General features: G+C 35.0%; 1 protein-coding gene across 5 annotated transcripts in view; it reads left to right on the forward strand.

Moving 5' to 3' along the window:
• The window catches only part of CACNA2D1 (calcium voltage-gated channel auxiliary subunit alpha2delta 1), a 503,324-nt gene that overhangs the window by 317,869 nt on the left and 166,387 nt on the right, over positions 1-19,068 (forward strand). For all 5 annotated transcript variants that reach the window (XM_025380146.1, XM_025380148.1, XM_025380147.1 and 2 more), the window contains exon 6: positions 15,069-15,198. In XM_025380146.1, coding sequence (XP_025235931.1) covers positions 15,069-15,198 — 130 coding nt within the window. The remainder of the gene's footprint in view (positions 1-15,068; positions 15,199-19,068) is intronic.

A 19,068-nucleotide genomic window follows, 5' to 3' on the forward strand; every position in this document is an offset into this window, starting at 1 on the left:
TAGAGTGAAAGCTTTCTGTTAGCTGCATCTGAATTAGTCAGCTTGTGGGGAAGTTTAAGCTCTTCAAGGACTCTGGTATAAGACAATTCCAGAAGGGCATTTTATAGTTATCTACATTCCTCTACTTAGATCAATGCTATTTATATTCACCTTGTGGCTATAAAATAAATACTGACAGCCAGATTTAGTTAAAGCAGTGGCTGAAATTAAGTATAGAATTAATGTCTCCTTACAATTGGATAATATAAAAATTATGGCTCTAAATAGATTTTCCTCTTGAAACTTAAAAACACAGGTAGAGGCCAGGTGTGGTGGTGCACACCTGTAATCCCAGCCCTTCAGGAGGCTGAGGCAGGCAGAACCCATGATCTCAGGAGTTTAAGACCAGCCTGGGCAATATGGCAAAAACCCCGTCTGTACAAAAAACTACTAAAATTAGCCAGACATGATGGGGTGCACCTGTAGTGCCAGCTACTTGGGAGACTGAGATGGGAGGATTGCTTGAGCTCGGGAGGTCGGGGCTGCAGTGAGCTGATATTGTGCCACTGCACTCCAGCCAGGGTGACAGTGGGACCCTGTCTCAAAAACAAACAAAAAACCTCAGAAAACAAACAAACAAACAAAAAATATGCAGGTATAACTGGGATAAATTATTGGATGAGCCATGATCCTCATGGAAGGATATAAGGCACATATGGCCTTATTCGATATTTAAGACAATCTTTCCTGTGTCCAGTTAACTTATGCCAGATAATGTTAACATGACTAATCATGTTAGTTGCCTGATCATGATACCATACACTTCTTCCAATCAAATGCTTTACTTAAAAACCCAATTTAAGTAATAACTCTCTCTTTAAGCCTTCCTTGTTTTTTTTTTTTTTTTTTTTTTTTTTTTTTTTTTCTCTAGTCAGCAAATGGTAGTCCTTCCTATGAGCATTCTAAGCAACTTGTAATGCATTTCTGGCTTTAATGGTACAATACCTTATACGATAGAATGTGTGTACAGGATCTGGTCTTCTCTACTAAATTTTTTAGCAATTTGAGGTGGAAATAATATTTAGTTTCTTTTGTAGTATACAGTAGTTGCTGAGATAATGCTTATTAAATTTGTGTATCCATACTATTTTCATAGTGTTTATGAAGATGTGTTCACCTTTTAAAGAGGTGCTGTATTGTAAGCATGGTGGAAATGAAAATGTTAATTTTGCTTCAAGGTTACTGGAAGCAAAATTAAGATAGGAAATAGTAAAGCCAGCTTTTACTATGGATGATATTTCAATTAATGTGTAAGATAGACATTTGCTTCCTTAATTTCATCTAATGGGACCAGATGCAGATGAGAGTGGCAGTGGACACTGTTTCCTCATCTTCTCTCCTTTGTCCCTGGGGACAGCCATCAAGACTAAGAGGAGAGTTAAAACAGACAATGTAGTTTTTCCCATGTCCAAAATAAATTGAAGTTGGAGAATAAGTAGTGGAGTTAGAATATTTGTCTATAATTACAAGTGATGTAAGTGTCAAGATTTTTGGTTCCAAGTATGGACAGATATGATAAGCTAATTTAGCATGAATATTTGTGAAACATGAACTCTGGCTTATGTCCTGTTGCTTGATGCACAGAAAGCCAGTCACTGAGACAAAGAATATTGCCAGGGAAGAAAGCTTTATTTGGGTGTTGCAACTGAGGAGATGGGAGATACGTCTCAAATCTGTCTGCTCAACTGACTAAAATTGGCAGTTTATATAGCGTGAGAGAAATGTAGCTATATGCAGGAAAAACAGGAATTAGGAGGGGGTCTGGTGTCTCATTGTCTGGATGTGGTGATTTGGTGAGTTTCAGTTCCTTGGGAGTCCTGATGGTTGGTTTCCTGAGAAAGGAATTCAGAGAAGATAAACACAAGTTTCAAGCTTTAAGACCAGCTGGGTCAATTTATGTGTTTATTCAAAAACAGTGCAGACATTAGTTCTTTGAGGAAATTTGACAGATTTCACTTTCTTATTCTACATATAATATTAATTAAAAAGTTGAGTTCTATTTCCAAAGAGCCTACATCATTCAAATGATCATAATGTTTAAATGTAAGATTATTAGGAAAAAGATTTTAAATATATAGAAGAAGGAAATAGTATAATGAATCATGTCATCTATGACTTGCTTAAGTCTTTTAAGATAGAGACATTTTATTTCTAAATACTTCTACATGAAACTCTATTTTTGTTTCTTCTAAATAACAAGACATACATGTACAATTGCTGTATACCTTGTTATACAGTAGAGACAATAGAGTGTGATAGTTGAGATTATATACTGGAGCGCTAGCTACATTCAAATCTTAGCTCTGCCATTTCCTATCTGGGTGATATTGGCAAGATCACATAATCTCTCTGCTTTTTGCTTATTTGGTCCCTATAAATGGAGGTGATAGTAATACCAACCTCAGAGTTATTATAAAGATGAAATTAACACATATAAAACATACAGACCATCTCCTGGATCATAGAGAGCAGTCTAGAAATGTTAATGTAATTCTGAAAAACATTAATTATTAATATCATTACTATTTAAGATTAAGTGGAAGTGATCTTAGCATCAAATGGAGCATGTTTGTGTATCTGAATGTGTTAATAATGAAAGGGCATTATATTGAGATATTTTTCATTTTATTGTCATGAATTTAATCTTTGCATTTGTATGAAAACCTTAATATAATGCACGCACAAAATACAAATCAAAGTTGAATGCTCAAAGCACATATTAAAAATGCAAACACACATGGGGAAGACTGTTTTGATATCATTGTAGGTTTTATATATTCAATTTTATTTTTTAATTTTAGAGACAGGGTCTCACTATGTTGTTCAGACTGGCCTCAAACTCCTGCCTCAAGGTATCCTCCCAACTCGGCCTTCTGAGTAGCTGGCACTATGGGCACTTGCCATCATTTCTGGCTCTGTTTATTCAGATTTTAAAGAAAAATTAGATTTTAAAATAAACTGAGAAAAAAAAAAGCTAGCAATGTAACAATTATCTATGAAAATCCAAATTCAAGTTCTCATTAGTTTTGAAATTTATTTGGATTCCTAGTCTAGGTTTCAAAAGACATCTGACCCAATAAGTCATTAAATTCCCTGAAGATTAGTGAAGCAAATTCCTCAGAAGACTTGAGTTGTGCCCGCAAACTGTGCTATTTTCTTAATTCCCAGAGTAAGCAAAAAAGAAAGGAGATCATTACAAAGCCTTATTAACCTAATTCGAAGATCTGTCTGACTAAAATTCAAATGAAGTTCCACCTAGAATTCCCATGTCATTAAATTGAGTTGATTTATTTGCTACATTTTGTTTTATTGATCATGTTCAAAATTTGTCCTGTCTGGGACATTTGGCTAGTCTGCTGAATTCCCTTGCATATTTATGTTGCTATTTATTTTCCTCTTAGCAGAGTCTTGTCTACATTAACATTAATTCCAACATAATCTGCTATCTAAATGTCTTTTTCAATGCCCAGTCTTTAATGATTATATTTTACTTTATACCCATAAATAAACCTGGTTCTAGAATAAGCTAGTAGGGATATGCATCAAACAGCAATGAAATCTAATTATTAAAAAAAAAGGAAAAATCCGAGTTTCTTTTCTAGCATTTTAAAAAGCTGTCTTATAGTATGTACCCTTTGTTTTACACTCAGGTACCAAACAGTGATGAAATCTAATTATTGAAGAAAGAATCAGAGTCTAGGTGTTACCAGTGGAGGGTGTCCAGGTCCTTGGGGTTTTGAACAAAGAACTGGATAAAATGCAGAAAGCAATGAAAGAAAAACATAGATTTATTGAAACAGAAGTATACTCCACAGAGTAGGAGCAGGCTTGAGCAAGTGGGTCAAGAGCTCCAGTTATAGAATTTTCTGGAGTTTAAATACCCTCTAGAGGTTTCTGTTGCTTACTTGGTTTACTTTCTGTGTAAATGAAGTAGTGGCCTGCAACCATTCTGATTGGTAGCAGAAAGTGACTAATCAGACGCTGAAGTGAAGTTACACAAGAAGATTTGTCCTGCAATCAGCCTGATTGGCTGCTGGAGGGCACCAGTTAGATACTGACGTGAAATTACAAAGTTACACCCCTATGCAAATAAAGACTGTGACCAGTCTGATTGGTTGTGGGAGGGGACCAATCAGAGGTACTTTGCATTTTTCCTCTGCCATGCAGTGGGAAGGGGGTTGAGGGTTTTGCAAAGGAAGTAGTCTCTGATCCTTTTGTTACTTGGGCATGGAAAGTTGGATTTACCTTTTGATTTAGTTCTAGAAAGTCAGCATGAATTGGCCTTAGGTTCCCTGCCTCTAGACCCTATTCTTCTGCCTCATAGGTTTCTTTTCTAACATTAAAAAAATTATCTTATAGTTTGCAATCTTTATTTCCATTTTTGATGTTGGCCAATATTGAATCCTTGAATAGGATGGCATAAAGGTAGAATATTAATTACTTTGTATCCATAATTGCTTTGGTTCTTTTTGCTTCTAAAATAAATGGTTTAAATATTTTTGATGTGATACGTTTGGATTGGGTAATAATAGCTAGCAGATATTATATATACTTTTATATATACTGATTGTATGATATATACTTATATACATATGCTTATTCTATACTGAGTGGTAGCATTTAAAGCATACTACCTAGTATAGAATAAGTATATATAATATATACTAGCCATTACTATAACTTCATGTATCATTTACAATTCATGAGAACCCTTTGTGGTACATATATTATTTTATTTTTCAGGTAAAACAAGTAAAATTTAATGAGCGTAAGCTACTTGTCCAGTGCCACACATTTTGTATTTGTCAGAGTAGGGAAGTGAATGCAGTGCAGTCTGTATGATCCAGAGCTGGAACACTGTGTTGCTGTGCTGTGCTGTCTGGGCAGTGGGTACCTGTGAGGAAGAAGAGGGCCTCTGAAGGAGCTGTTGTAAATTGAGACTTAGGGTTAAAATTTTGGAGACAGTTTTGATTGAAAATTTGAATTTATTACATCTATCCATTATTTTGTCCATATTTAATTTTGATGAATTTGGCTTATATTTCATACAACTAATTTTATCATTGACAGTTGTGAGGTTACGGTGTTCCTGCTGTAGGCAAAATATAATGTGTGTGATGTATAATCTTGTTAAACTTTGAGTCCTAAGTTTCTGCTGTTCTTATCCACTATTCCGAGTTATGTTTACCATGAATATCTTAAAATTAATGTGTGCATCTCTATATGGAATGTAGCCATCTCAGGAATCACTGGGGGAAGAAACTATAAAACCGGTAAAAAGGTAGAGTAGACTCAGTGTCTTCTAAGAATTTTGCCTTATGTTTTTGGGGCTGCTTTCCAAAATTTTTCAAGCCTGTCCTGATATATTTTTAATGCTTTGCCCACTTGAGCACATGCTCCTTTTGCAAAGATGGTTTAAACATGAGTTCCTAGTCGTCCTGGATTAGTGGCATTTATGGTGGGATCCTGGAGTCCTACCATCTGATCTCTTAAATTAGATCTTGGTTGTATGACTTTAGCCAGTCTTTGCCTCAGATATCAAGAGAATATCATTGATCTTCTTACTTTTCAAGATGGTGGTGATGGTTTTAAACCTCATTTGCCCTGGCAATATTTTGAAAAGTGTATTTGTGTATCATAATATAAAAAGATTCTTTTAATTTTTTAGAATTAGAATGGCTCATTTAAAACATTTCCTTTTATAATATAATGCATGGTACTACATGATTTCCATGGGGAGTGCTATGTTGAACTTTCAGACTCTGTAAAAATCGCATAGTGCCTTTTACAATCCTTGAGCAGAAGATAAATATCACTCTCTTCCCAAAATATACATGACATATTTAGACATAATGTATACATATGGGTATACTTTTGTAGCACTGTATTACATCCCTTTCTGATGCTGGATATTTGAAAACTTCATACTACATGTGGAATTTAAATCAGCCCCCAACTCTTTTCCATCATACTCAACTGTATTGTATTGTTAGTGGCTCTCCTTACTCCTTGCTAGGTCCTGTGATAGGCAATTCATGGTCATTCATGCAAACTAAATTTATTCATCATGCAAACTAAAATTACATCAGTTTTATTTGAAGGATGTCCTCAGGTTCTGTATTTAAAATCTTTTGAATGCTATCATTATAGTCCTCATCAGCAACTTTAATACATCTTATTTGAAGAATGTCATTTTTGTCTTTTAAATTTAATAAACAAGTTATTGCAGGGATCAGTATCGCCTTTTAACTTAATTTAGTTCCAATTTTTCTTTGACTGTCATTTGGAAAATGTATGTGTTCTTTGTTTTAATATTCCCTACAGTGTTTTTTAACTTTCTTTTTGTTACTGCACAATTTCAGCTGCTTCGTGGTTTCACTTTTCCCCAAAATCTACGTATCTCAGACTGTTTCTTTCTTCTCTTTTATACATCATAATTATTAGTGGAAAAATACATGAAAACTTTACAGTGAATCTAATCTTCAAAAATGAGATTTCTTCAAATTTCTTTTCGCCACTGATGTTATAAATTTACTTTTCATGTTATTTTTAAAACTTTCTTTTCTGAGTATGTTAAATAAATTGCTTCTAAAGAATCAATGCTGTAGTTTTTCCAGAGTAAATCTAAGGAGTTACAACATTTTTTTATTACCTGAAGAACTGGCAAAACCATCTGAATTCATAAAATTTGTTCTTCATCAAATATTTTAGCCAAGCTTATATGTTTTTTGCAAGAACAATATTTCTATTCATTAAATACATAATTTCAAATTTTTATTTGTTATGATTCAGTAAAACAAAAGTACAAATGTTATGTGTAAGTCCTTAGTGCATATTCAGTGTCATCCAACTCATATTCTTTCTAAATCTGTTCATCTGCCAAATACTTCTCTAAGTCCTAGGAGAAAATAGCAGCTTAAATCAATGAAATCAGAAGGCTCAGTTATGTTCTTATTGTCATTGTACTAGATTCATCAATTAATATTCAACCTGGCCTTCTAACTTAGAACAACTCTGACTGGATGAAAGTTCCACACCTCTTTCTATTCATTCTTTAATTGGGCGTCATCACCTGCAATTCTGTTGAGTCTTCATTTCTCGTTGATCCAAGAGATTTACCAAAAATGAAGCTTTTCAAGCTGGGTAGGGTGGCTCACACCTGTAATCTCAGCGACTCAGGAGGCTCAGGTAGGAGGATTACTTGGGGCCAGGAGTTTGAGACCAGCCTGGTCAAGATAGCAACACACTGGCTCTCAGCAATAGAAATTGAAAAACCTATCTGGGTATGATGGAATGCACCTGTAGTCCCAGCCGCTCTGGAGGCTTAGGTAGGAGGTTGGCAGCTCAAGGATGTAATGAGCCATGATTGTGCCACTGTACTCCAGGCTGGGGAAGAGAGTAAGATCCTGATTCAAATCAAAAGAAAATGAAAAAAAAAAAAAATCACAAGGCTTTTCCTATGTGCGAGTCAGACCTGGTGACCATCTTTAATTAGCAGAGCAGCACAGGATGCTTAAATTCCAATGCTGAACTAGTGGTAACAGAGTAATCTAATACTGTATATTAAAAAGTAATGTTTAAAGTAATGCTTAAACGTTCTTGTTCTTTTTTTTTTTTTTTTTTTTTTGAGACGGAGTCTCACTCTGTCACCAGACTGGAGTTCAGTGGCTCAATCTCGGCGCACTGCAAACTTTGCCTCCCAGGTTCAAGCGATTCTCCTGCCTCAGCCTCCTGAGCAGCTGTGACTACAGGCGCATACCACCACACCCAGCTAATTTTTATATTATTAGTAGAGACAGGGTTTCACCATGTTGGCCAGGCTGATCTCATACTCCTGACCTCGTGATCTGCCCGCCTTGGCCTCCCAAAGTGCTGGAGTTACAGGTGTGAGCCACCACGCCTGGCCTAAACATTACTTTTTAATCCATAATATTGATCCCAGTATCCCAGTATACCAGAAAATTCAGACTTGATGTCTGTATGAAAGTCCACTTTAAATATAACGCATCATGACGGATAAGCTTTTTGATGTGCTGCTGGATTCAGTTTGCCAGTATTTTATTGAGGATTTTTGCATCAATGTTCATCAGGGATATTGGTCTAAAATTCTCTTTTTTTGTTGTGTCTCTGCCAGACTTTGGTATCAGGATGATATTGGCCTCATAAAATGAGTTAGGGAGGATTCCCTCTTTTTCTATTGATTAGAATAGTTTCAGAAGGAATGGTACCAGCTCCTCCTTGTACCTCTGGTAGAATTCAGCTGTGAATCCATCTGGTCCTGGACTTTTTTTCGTTGGTAGGCTATTAATTATTGCCTCAATTTCAGAGCCTGCTATTGGTCTCTTCAGGGATTCAACTTCTTCCTGGTTTAGTCTTGGGAGAGTGTAAGTGTCCAGGAAATTATCCATTTCTTCTAGGTTTTCTAGTTTATTTGCGTAGCAGTGTTTATAGTATTCTCTGATGGTAGTTTGTATTTCTGTGGGGTTGGTGGTGATATCCCCTTTATCATTTTTATTGTGTCTATTTGATTCTTCTCTCTTTTCTTCTTTATTAGTCTTGCTAGCGGTCTATCAATTTTGTTGATCTTTTCAAAAAACCAACTCCTGGATTCATTGATTTTTTGGAGGGTTTTTTGTGTCTCTGTCTCCTTCAGTTCTGCTCCAATCTTAGTTATTTCTTGCCTTCTGCTAGCTTTTGAATGTGTGTGCTCTTGCTTCTCTAGTTCTTTTAATTGTGATGTTAGGGTGTCAATTTTAGATCTTTCCTGCTTTCTCCTGTGGGCATTTAGTGCTATAAATTTCCCTCTACACAAAGCTTTAAATGTGTCCCAGAGATTCTGGTATGTTGTATCTTTGTTCTCATTGGTTTCAAAGAACATTTTTATTTCTGCCTTCATTTCGTTATGTACCCAGTAGTCATTCAGGAGCAGGTTGTTCAGTTTCCATGTAGTTGAGTGGTTTTGATTGAGTTTCTTATTCCTGAGTTCTAGTTTGATTGCACTGTGGTCTGAGAGACAGTTTGTTATAATTTCTGTTCTTGTACATTTGCTGAGGAGTGCTTTACTTCCAGCTGTGTGGTCAATTTTGGAATAAGTGCGATGTAGTGCTGAGAAGAATGTCTATTCAGTTGATTTGGGGTAGAGAGTTCTCTAGATATCTATTAGGTCCGCTTGGTGCAGAGTTGAGTTCCATTGCTGGATATCCTTGTTAACTTTCTGTCTCCTTGATCTGTCTAATGTTGACAGTGGGGTGTTAAAGTCTCCCATTTTGACTGTATGGGAGTCTAACTCTCAATAAATTACTGGCAAACCGAATCCAGCAGCACATCAAAAAGCTTATCCACCATGATCAAGTGGGCTTCATCCCTGGGATGCAAGGCTGGTTCAACATATGCAAATCAATAAATGTAATCCAGCATATAAACAGAACCAAAGACAAAACCACATGATTATCTCAGTAGATGCAGAAAAGGCCTTTGAGAAAATTCAACAGCCCTTCATGCTAAAAACTCTCAATAAATTTGGTACTGATGGAACGTATCTCAAAATAATAAGAGCTATTTATGACAGACCCACAGCCAATATCATACTGAATGGGTAAAAACTGAAAGCATTCCCTTTGAAAACTGGCACAAGACAGGGATGCCCTCTCTCACCACTCCTATTCAACATAGTGTTGGAAGTTCTGGCTAGGGCAATCAGGCAAGAGAAAGAAATCAAGGGTATTCAGTTAGGAAAAGAAGAAGTCAAATTGTCCCTGTTTGCAGATGACATGATTGTATATTTAGAAAACCCTATGGTCTCAGCTCAAAATCTCCTTAAGCTGATAAGCAACTTCAGCAAAGCGTCAGGATACAAAATCAATGTGCAAAGATCACAAGCATTCTTATACACCAATAACAAAGAGAGAGCCAAATCATGAATGAACTTCCATTCACAATAGCTTCAAAGAGAATAAAATACCTAAGAATCCAACTTACAAGGGATGTAAAGGACCTCTTCAAGAACTACAAACTACTGCTCAGTGAAATAAAAGAGGACACAAACAAATGGAAGAACATACCATGCTCATGGATAGGAAGAATCAATATTGTGAAAATGGCCATACTGCCCAAGGTAATTTATAGATTCAATGCCATCCCCATTAAGCTACCAATGACTTTCTTCACAGAATTGGAAAAAAACTGCTTTTTAAAGTTCTTATGAAACCAAAAAAGAGTCCACATTGCCAAGACAATCCTAAGCCAAAAGAAAAAAGCTAGAGGCATCATGCTACCTGACTTCAAACTATACTACAAGGCTACAGTAACCAAAACAGCATGGTACTGGTACCAAAACAGAGATAGACCAATGGAACAGAACAGAGCCCTCAGAAATAATACCACACATCTACAGCCATCTGATCTTTGACAAACCTGAGAAAAACAAGAAATGGGGAAAGGATTCCCTATTTAATAAATGGTGCTGGGAAAATTGGCTAGCCATAAGTAGAAAGCTGAAACTGGATCCTTTCCTTACTCCTTATACGAAAATTAATTCAAGATGGATTAGAGACTTAAATGTTAGACCTAAAACCATAAAAACCCTAGAAGAAAACCTAGGTAATACCATTCAGGACATAGGCATGGGCAAGGACTTCATGTCAAAAATACCAAAAGCAACAGCAACAAAAGCCAAATTTGAGAAATGAGATCTAATTAAACTAAAGAGTTTCCACACAGCGAAAGAAACTACCATCAGAGTGAACAGGCAACCCACAGAATGGGAGAAAATTTTTGCAATCTACTCATCTGACAAAGAGCTAATATTCAGAACCTACAAAGAACTCAAACAAATGTACAAGAAAAAAACAACCCCATCAAAAAGTGGGCAAAGGATATGAACAGACATTTCTCAAAAGAAGACATTCATACAGCCAACAGACACATGAAAAAAATGCTCATCATCACTGGCCATCAGAGAAATGCAAATCAAAACCACAATGAGATACCATCTCACACCGGTTAGAATGGCAATCATTAAAAAATCAGGAAACAACAGGTGCTGGAGAGGATGTGGAGAAATAGGAACACTTTTATACTGTTGGTGGGATTGTAAACTAGTTCAACCATTGTGGAAAACAGTGTGACGATTCCTCAAGGATCTAGAATTAGAAATACCATTTGACCCAGCCATCCCATTACTGGGTATATACCCAAAGGATTATAAATCATGCTGCTATAAAGACACATGCACACATATATTTATTGCAGCACTATTCACAATAGCAAAGACTTGGAATCAATTCAAATGTCCATCAGTGACAGACTGGATTAAGAAAATGTGGCACATATACACCATGGAATACTATGCAGCCATAAAAAAGGATGAGTTCGTGTCCTTTGTAGGGACATGGATGCAGCTGGAAACCATCATTCTCAGCAAACTATCACAAGAACAGAAAAGCAAACACCACATGTTCTCACTCATAGGTGGGAATTGAACAATGAGATCACTTGGACAAAGGAAGGGGAACATCACACACCGGGGCCTATTGTGAGGAGGGAGGAGGGGAGAGGGATAGCATTAGGAGATATACCTAATGTAAATGACAAGTTAGTAGGTGCAGCACACCAGCATGGCACATGTATACATACATAGCAAACCTGCATGTTGTGCGCATATACCCTAGAACTTAAAAGTATAATAAAAAAAAAATAACACATCCTCTCTTTGATAATGCTTTATATTGGACTATAATGCCATGCCGTAAGTCATATTACATATCCAAAATTGATACTGAGAATAGTATGTGAGACTTAAAAAAATTCTGAAATCAGTAATACCTATGTTATAAAAGTTGCAGGCCCTAATGTAAATAACAACTGTAAAAAACTACAAAAAACCAGGATGTATTTAGAGATTGAAATTTGAAAATATACATGCATATATACATACTTATGTATTGGAGAATCGCATGCAAGGCTTGTTTCTTCACACAGGAACCTACACACAGACAGAAGCATGTGCGCGCACAGTCTCATTCTGTCATCCAGGCTAGAGTGGAATAGTGTGATCATAGCTCATTGCAGCCTGAAACTCACGGGCTCAAGGCCTTCCTGCCTCAGCCTCCTGCATAGCTGGAAATACAGGAGCATGCCACCATGCCAGGCTTATTTTTAAATTTTTCGTAGAGATGAGGGCCTCACTATGTTGTCCAGGATGTTCTTAATCTCCTGGCGTCAAGCAGTTGTCCAGCCTAGGTCTCCCAAAGTGCTGGGATTACAGGCATGAGCCACTGGGCCTAGCCAAGACTGTTGATCTAACTCCTTTACTTTTGAGATAGAAATACAAAGTGTGATATTTTCGTAGAGAGTTTTAGTGAGCCACTTTATTCTATATCAACTAATTCTTTTACAACTTTGTGGCACACAAAAATAATACAGAACTGGGACATAATTATAGCCATAGTATGATTGCAAGTAAAGTTTATCAGTTTGCAAATCTGAATTGTGCAAAATAGTTAAGTAAGTTTCCATTGCAATTTAGGTAAAAATATATAGACTTTAATTTTTGAATATTTTGCTATAAGTAGGAATATTTTTTAAGTTAATAACATGAAAAAGAGAACAAAATATTAAAAATCAATGCTTTTTATAAATATCAATTCTAAGGGTGAGATAAATATATGTTAAATTTGCAAGAGCTTTTTGTACCTGTCAAATAATTATCATTGTGACTTTCCAAATTAAATTTGCTAATATGCACTGGTTGTAAAATTGAATGACCTCCTCATCCAACATTAGCTTGTATCTCTGTCTCTGAGTAATCAAATCTGTTATTTAATAGCTGAAATTATATTGAGAAGGATAGTCTGAGAATTATGCATTTCATGTGTCAGTTATGTTTTACCAAATGCATTTGAATATATTTTAGAATCCACTTGCTCATTTTGTCTGTACACATTTGTATATGGTGGTCTGTAAACTTCAGAAGATATATTTTGAAAAAAAACAGTTGGATGGAGACATAGATGTTCTTTCTTGTATGTGATCTGAAGAAATGGAATTCTTTGTTTCAGAGGGAGAATTTATTTGAGGTAGTTAATTGCTACACGAGACATTCTGTGTTAAGTAGGTTTTTTCATAAAAACTCCTTTGTGTGTAATATTTACTGTATTTCAATTAAATATATACTGCCGTAATATATAAAGATAAGTAAAGACATGGAGTATGGTGGTACGAGGAACAGTAGTTTCCAGTAGCTTAAAGATAACAAATGAGTTCAATTTAGAAATTCTCATATTTTTATGAAATTATTTTAATTTATATAAACTACAAAAGGAGAACCATGGAAATAGCACTATTATTTGTTCTTAAATTATGTTTAGCAATTGTACCTTAAGGATTCTTGATACATGATTTTAGAAGTTGAGAAGTAATTATTATTTTAAAGTTATTTCTAAAAGCCATTTATATGGTTATTTAAAAGAGGAAGAGCCTGCATAAGATGTATATAAAACTGCTAATTTTTAAGTGTGAGAGGATTCAGAGGAAACAGAAGTAATTTTTATGTAAGACAAGCATGTAATGCTTTATAATATTAATAGAAAAGACTTAAACCTTAATAGTTTTATTCTGATCACAAATATAATACATTCTCATTGTATTATTGTAATTGTAAAAACCAGAAAGCACAAATTATTTCTTAAAATTGAAAAGCCAGGAATAATACTGGTAACACTTGCTACGTATACATGCATTCATTTCTCCTTCTACCTGTTTCCACCCAAAACAAATAGGTTTTTTTCTCTTTTCACTTTTGCTTAACTCGTAATTTTTAAACTTCATATCATTTTAAAAAAATATAGTTAGGGTAGAGTTAAAATATATTTTGAACAAAAAAAGTTTAACACAAATGTCAAAAAATGTTATAGATGCATTTCGGATAAATGAATGAAATTCTTAGTTTGTTACCAGGGAAGGCAACAAGGTAATTCAGTATCAAATGTATAGTTCCAATAGATAGAAAATTAATCTTTGACTATAGACTCCCGAGGGGTTTGCTTGAATCATTATTGATTGGATCTTCATTCCTACCTCAAGAGACAAATTGGTTGAATTAGGATTTAATTTTGTTTATAGTTTAAATAGATCACTCCTTTCCTAGTATACTTTCTTTTTTAAGACAAAAATTGGTATACCTGAAAAACATGCAAAAAGCAAGAGGATGAGATTTAAAATAATCCTTCATTGCCATATTATTTCTGTCATGCGTACCGTTATTTGTCAAAGAATCATCTTCAACTACCAAATATAAATTTAGTTACATAAATTGTGAAATTTATTTCAAGTCGATTATATTAGTTAGGTTGTATTTAAAAGGCACCTATCCAATTTCTTATTATTTTATTTATTTATTTGTTTGCTTGTTTATTTATTTGAGACAGCGTCTCACTTTGTTGCCCAGGCTACAGTGTGGTGATGTGATCATGGCTTACTGCAGCCTTAACCTCCCAGACACAAGCGGTCTTTCCACCTAAAGCCTCGTATGTCTACAGGCCTGTGCTGCTTTGTCCAGCTAATTTTCTGTTATTTTTCATAGAAACAAGGATTTGCCATGTTGCCTGGGCTGGTCTAAAACTCCTGGGCTCAAGCCATCTGCCTACCTCTTCCTCCCAAAGTGCTGGGATTACTGACATGAGCCACTGGGCCTGGCCTATCCAATTCTTTAAGTTTACATCTTGATAAGTATTATATGTGTGGAAGTCAGATCTCCCTCGTCCCCCAAAGATGATCCTGAATGACTCCAACATTGAGGAAATCAGGAGAGCAGTTAGTTATAATGTGAATAATACAATAAAGATATACTGTGATTGCTAATACCAGAATGGAAATTTGTGTATCCAATGCTATTAAGGTACTATATTTTAAACAATTCTTGTAGATATATTTTTTGAAAAAAATGCATTGGGCAAATAAAGAAGTGCATGTGGAAATATTTATGTTAGCAAAAATTATAATATTCTGTTTATTCTCTCTTTTGTATATAGCCTGAGAAAAATGACAGTGAGCCAGGCAGCCAGAGGATAAAACCCGTTTTCATCGAAGATGCTAATTTTGGACGACAAATATCTTATCAGCATGCAGCAGTCCATATTCCTACTGACATCTATGAGGGCTGTAAGTAAAAGAATGTTAACATCTGTTGGAATACCATGCTGTTGCCTGTCTTATGTTTTCCATGTTTGAGGGGAAAAAAGAGCAAATGTGACATTGTTTCGTTTGTCATATAAGAGTCTGTGGTAAACTCTGATTTATGTGAAAGAATCAATCTGATTTTCATGAACAATTTATGTCAATATAGCCTCACTAAACGAATATTCATAGGACAGCCTGCATCCGTGGAGTGGTCCTTCTAACTTAATGTTTAGTAATTAATTCTGCTTTCCCAGTTGCCATCCATAACTTACAAAGTATATAGATATATTTGTCAAAAGTCAAAACTATGCAGCTATATTACACGGACATGCAAAAATATTCTTGCATAAATGGGTAAAGGGAGAAAATTGTATGTTTTAGATTCTTTCCAGTTCTTACGACTTCTTCTCATGTCTGTCAGTCTCTCTCTCTTTTTCCCTCCCCTTCTGTGTATGTTTCTCTGCCTTACCCTAGGATATAGGTAAAAAGTACCTTCCTCTCAATGTATTGTGGGCTTCCAGCCAAAAGAAGTGCTTGGGTAAAAGGAAGAGACCTTAAAAACTAGAAAAGTAGTGACTGGAAATCATGGTTGGGATGGCTTCCCTGTGAGAAAGGGATGGGGGAAAAAAAAAGTGTTTAGGAAAATAGTGGAGGAAGCTTGCGCAGGTGTTGTTTTTTAGAGACACGCTTTGCATTAATCAGAGCAAAGCCTGAGAATTCTAACTAGGAATTTTCCAAAGGACCACTCTATTGTGTCTGAGAATGAACTGTGACCAGAACCAGGGTATTTGTTCAGTCATATCCCTGGTCTTCCATATTATTTATTCTTTAACCCATCCCTCCACCCCATCCTGCACCTTGTTCCCTGCCTTCTCATATAGTAAAGGATAAGGGAAAAGAACTGCTTGAGATTGTAAAGAACATGTTTCTTATATTCCTCTTGGGAGGTGGTAGAGTGTATTTGGAATCCAGATTATCCAGATGGCCTGGGTTCTGGAACCAGACTACCTGTGGTCAAATGTAAATTTTAGCAGTATTATTTCCTCGGGCAAATCCTGCAACTTTCTGAGTAGGCATTCTCTCGTCTGTAAAATGGAGATAAGATTAGTACCCTGAAATGTCCTTTGAGGATAAAGCAAGTTTAATGTATTTAAGTTCTCATAATAGTGCCAGGCTCATAGTAAGTGCTCTATAAGTGTTTGTTGTTGTTATTATTTACAGTTAAAGTTTATTTAGACTCACAAGATTAAGTAAAGGACTCACATTGTGAATGACTTTTTTTTTAATTCACTTTGAGATTATTGGTTTTTATAAACAATTTTTTAATGCATGTATGATTCTTTTTGTAACAGATTTTGTCTTTGATCAAATTATTTTATTTCATTTCTCCTTTTAAGTGTTTTAAAAGTGCCGCTGTTTTCATTCTATCAATTCTTTGATGACTTTAAACCTATAATTATGTATAATAGAAACAAAATGTTGTATGTGTGTATATATATATTTGTGTGTATATATATGTAGTTTCTTACATGAGCCTTAAACATAATTTAACTTTTTACACTCCAACTCAGACTATTAATTCCAAGCCCTTTTTAGAATCATTTGGGATTTGGATTCATATATTAATAATTTTTCTTTGACCATTGTGTTATTTTTTCTATAGCTACTTTTGATATTTGTAATTGTTTTTGTCATTATTATAACTATTCAGACAATGCTAAGCTATATGGTTATGTTTCTCAATTTTTGAATAATACATCTTCCACTTTAGTTTCAGATCTATCACCTGTTGTTTGTTGGATATGTCAACAAAATAATAATCTCGTTCTGTATCTTCTATTGAATTCCGATTGGAAGAAAAACTCGCTGGGTATAGAAGCTTTGAGTCAAAATATTTTTTGTCAGTACTCTGTACATTATGGCACTGCTTTTCAGCCTGCATTACTGTGTTGAAGAAAACTGAAGCCAACTTGAAAGTTGCTCATTTATTAGAAATCTTTTATGATTGGGTTTTGTACTGTTGATATCTGGGAGGCTTTTTTATTTCTAAATTTAATAATTTATAAATGTCGACAAGATATTTTAAGTCAGTGATTTTCTAATAGCTTTAATCTATGAACATTTTGTTTACAATATGTATTTACATGGAAGATTGATGTGTAAAAGAGATTAAAGCAAAAACCACTGTGCCGGAAATAAATGTGGTGTGGCCAGAACACTAGCTGCTTTCTCTTTACTTTCTGACTCCCTCACCCAGGCTGGAGTGCAGTGGTGCGATCTAAGCTCACTGCTACCTCTGCCTCCCGGGTTCAAGCAATTATCCTGAGTAGCTAGGATTACAGGCATGCGCCACCATGCCCAGCTAATTTTTTTGTTTGTTTTTTGCATTTAGTAGAGACAGGGTTTCACCATGTTGGCCAGGCTGATCTCAAACTCCCGACCTCATGATCCACCTGCCTTGGCCTTCCAAAGTGCTGGGATTAAAGACGTGAGCCCCCACGCCAGCCGTCTTTACTTTAATGTCCTATGTCTAGTATTGGTAGTCAAGACAGATTGTCTGGACAAGTTTATAGATTATTGTTTGATTAGTTGTGAGCCAGAATTGTACACAGGAGGCAGTAAGATACTTACTTTGCATTAAAATCTGCATTCTGTTACTCTTTTTCTTCCTTTCCATAGTTGAAATCACTTTATAACTAAAGCATCCATCTATTGTATGCTAGAACAAATATGAAATCTGACTCAAAAATTTGAACAAATTTTTTTAAGAATCAAAAAAAAATGTTTACATAGGTATACATATATCTTAGTATGGTACAGTTTTAAATTTGTATAAACAATGTTTTTCTTTCCAATTTAAAATAAACTATTTGTAAATAGCTACAGATAATTTTAATAGTCTCAGTGAATACAACTTATTTCAAGAATCAATAAAATAATATGTTTTCAGAAGTTATAGGCATTCTTTGGGATATGTCATAATTAAAAGTAAAAAGAAGCTCTGTCTTTGGATTATTTATTTAGTCCCATTCATCTTAATATTGGCATCTTCCTCTTTGCTGAAATCTCATCAGTAAGACTCTAACCTTTCCCGGCCTGTACTTCTTTAAAATTCATATCCAGTGTTATAAGCTGCATGAATAAATGACAGGAATAAAATCAGAAATGTCCACAAGATCTGGAAAATTTAATAATTACCGGCATTCTTCATGCGGTGGGTGGGAACATATCCGATTTAGAGGATTGTTCTAGGCTTCTGAGTTTAATGAATATGAAAGTGCACTTTAATTGAAGGCTTAACTGAAGGAAACAACCTTTTTCATTTTAAGACAGTTGTGTAGCTGTACTCTTATAAGAAACCTCGTGTTCTAATTTCACAAAGATGATTACTTTTTAAAGTCCCTTGAATTGAAATGTGATTATTTCTGCTCAGTGATATATTTAAAGTTTTAAATACTGTATTTAATTAGAGCCCCATTTCAAAATTTCCATTTTTGAGAATTTCACTGGTTGCTCCTTTTCTTTTAGAGGACACCCAAACCATACTTAACTTTCAGATCTAATTTATCTGCTTAGGAATATAGAAGACAAGCATATAACTTAGTAAAAACAAGGGCTGAATATTCTGACTTAATTTGTTTTTAATCACAGAACTTTATTAATTTTTGAATCACTTTAGACTCAATGTCGGGCTGTTTTCATAGAATATTCTATAATCATTTTAAATGGCAATTTGTATTGATATTTCTTTATATAATTATATTTCTGTAAGAATAACATTAATAAGGGAAAATAATAGGAAGGAACCCCAACTTCCATAAAGCTTTTAGGGACCAGATACTTTTGTCCTTA

The sequence above is a fragment of the Theropithecus gelada genome, chromosome 3, assembly GCF_003255815.1.
Source record: "Theropithecus gelada isolate Dixy chromosome 3, Tgel_1.0, whole genome shotgun sequence".
NCBI classification, from domain to species: Eukaryota; Metazoa; Chordata; class Mammalia; order Primates; family Cercopithecidae; genus Theropithecus; species Theropithecus gelada.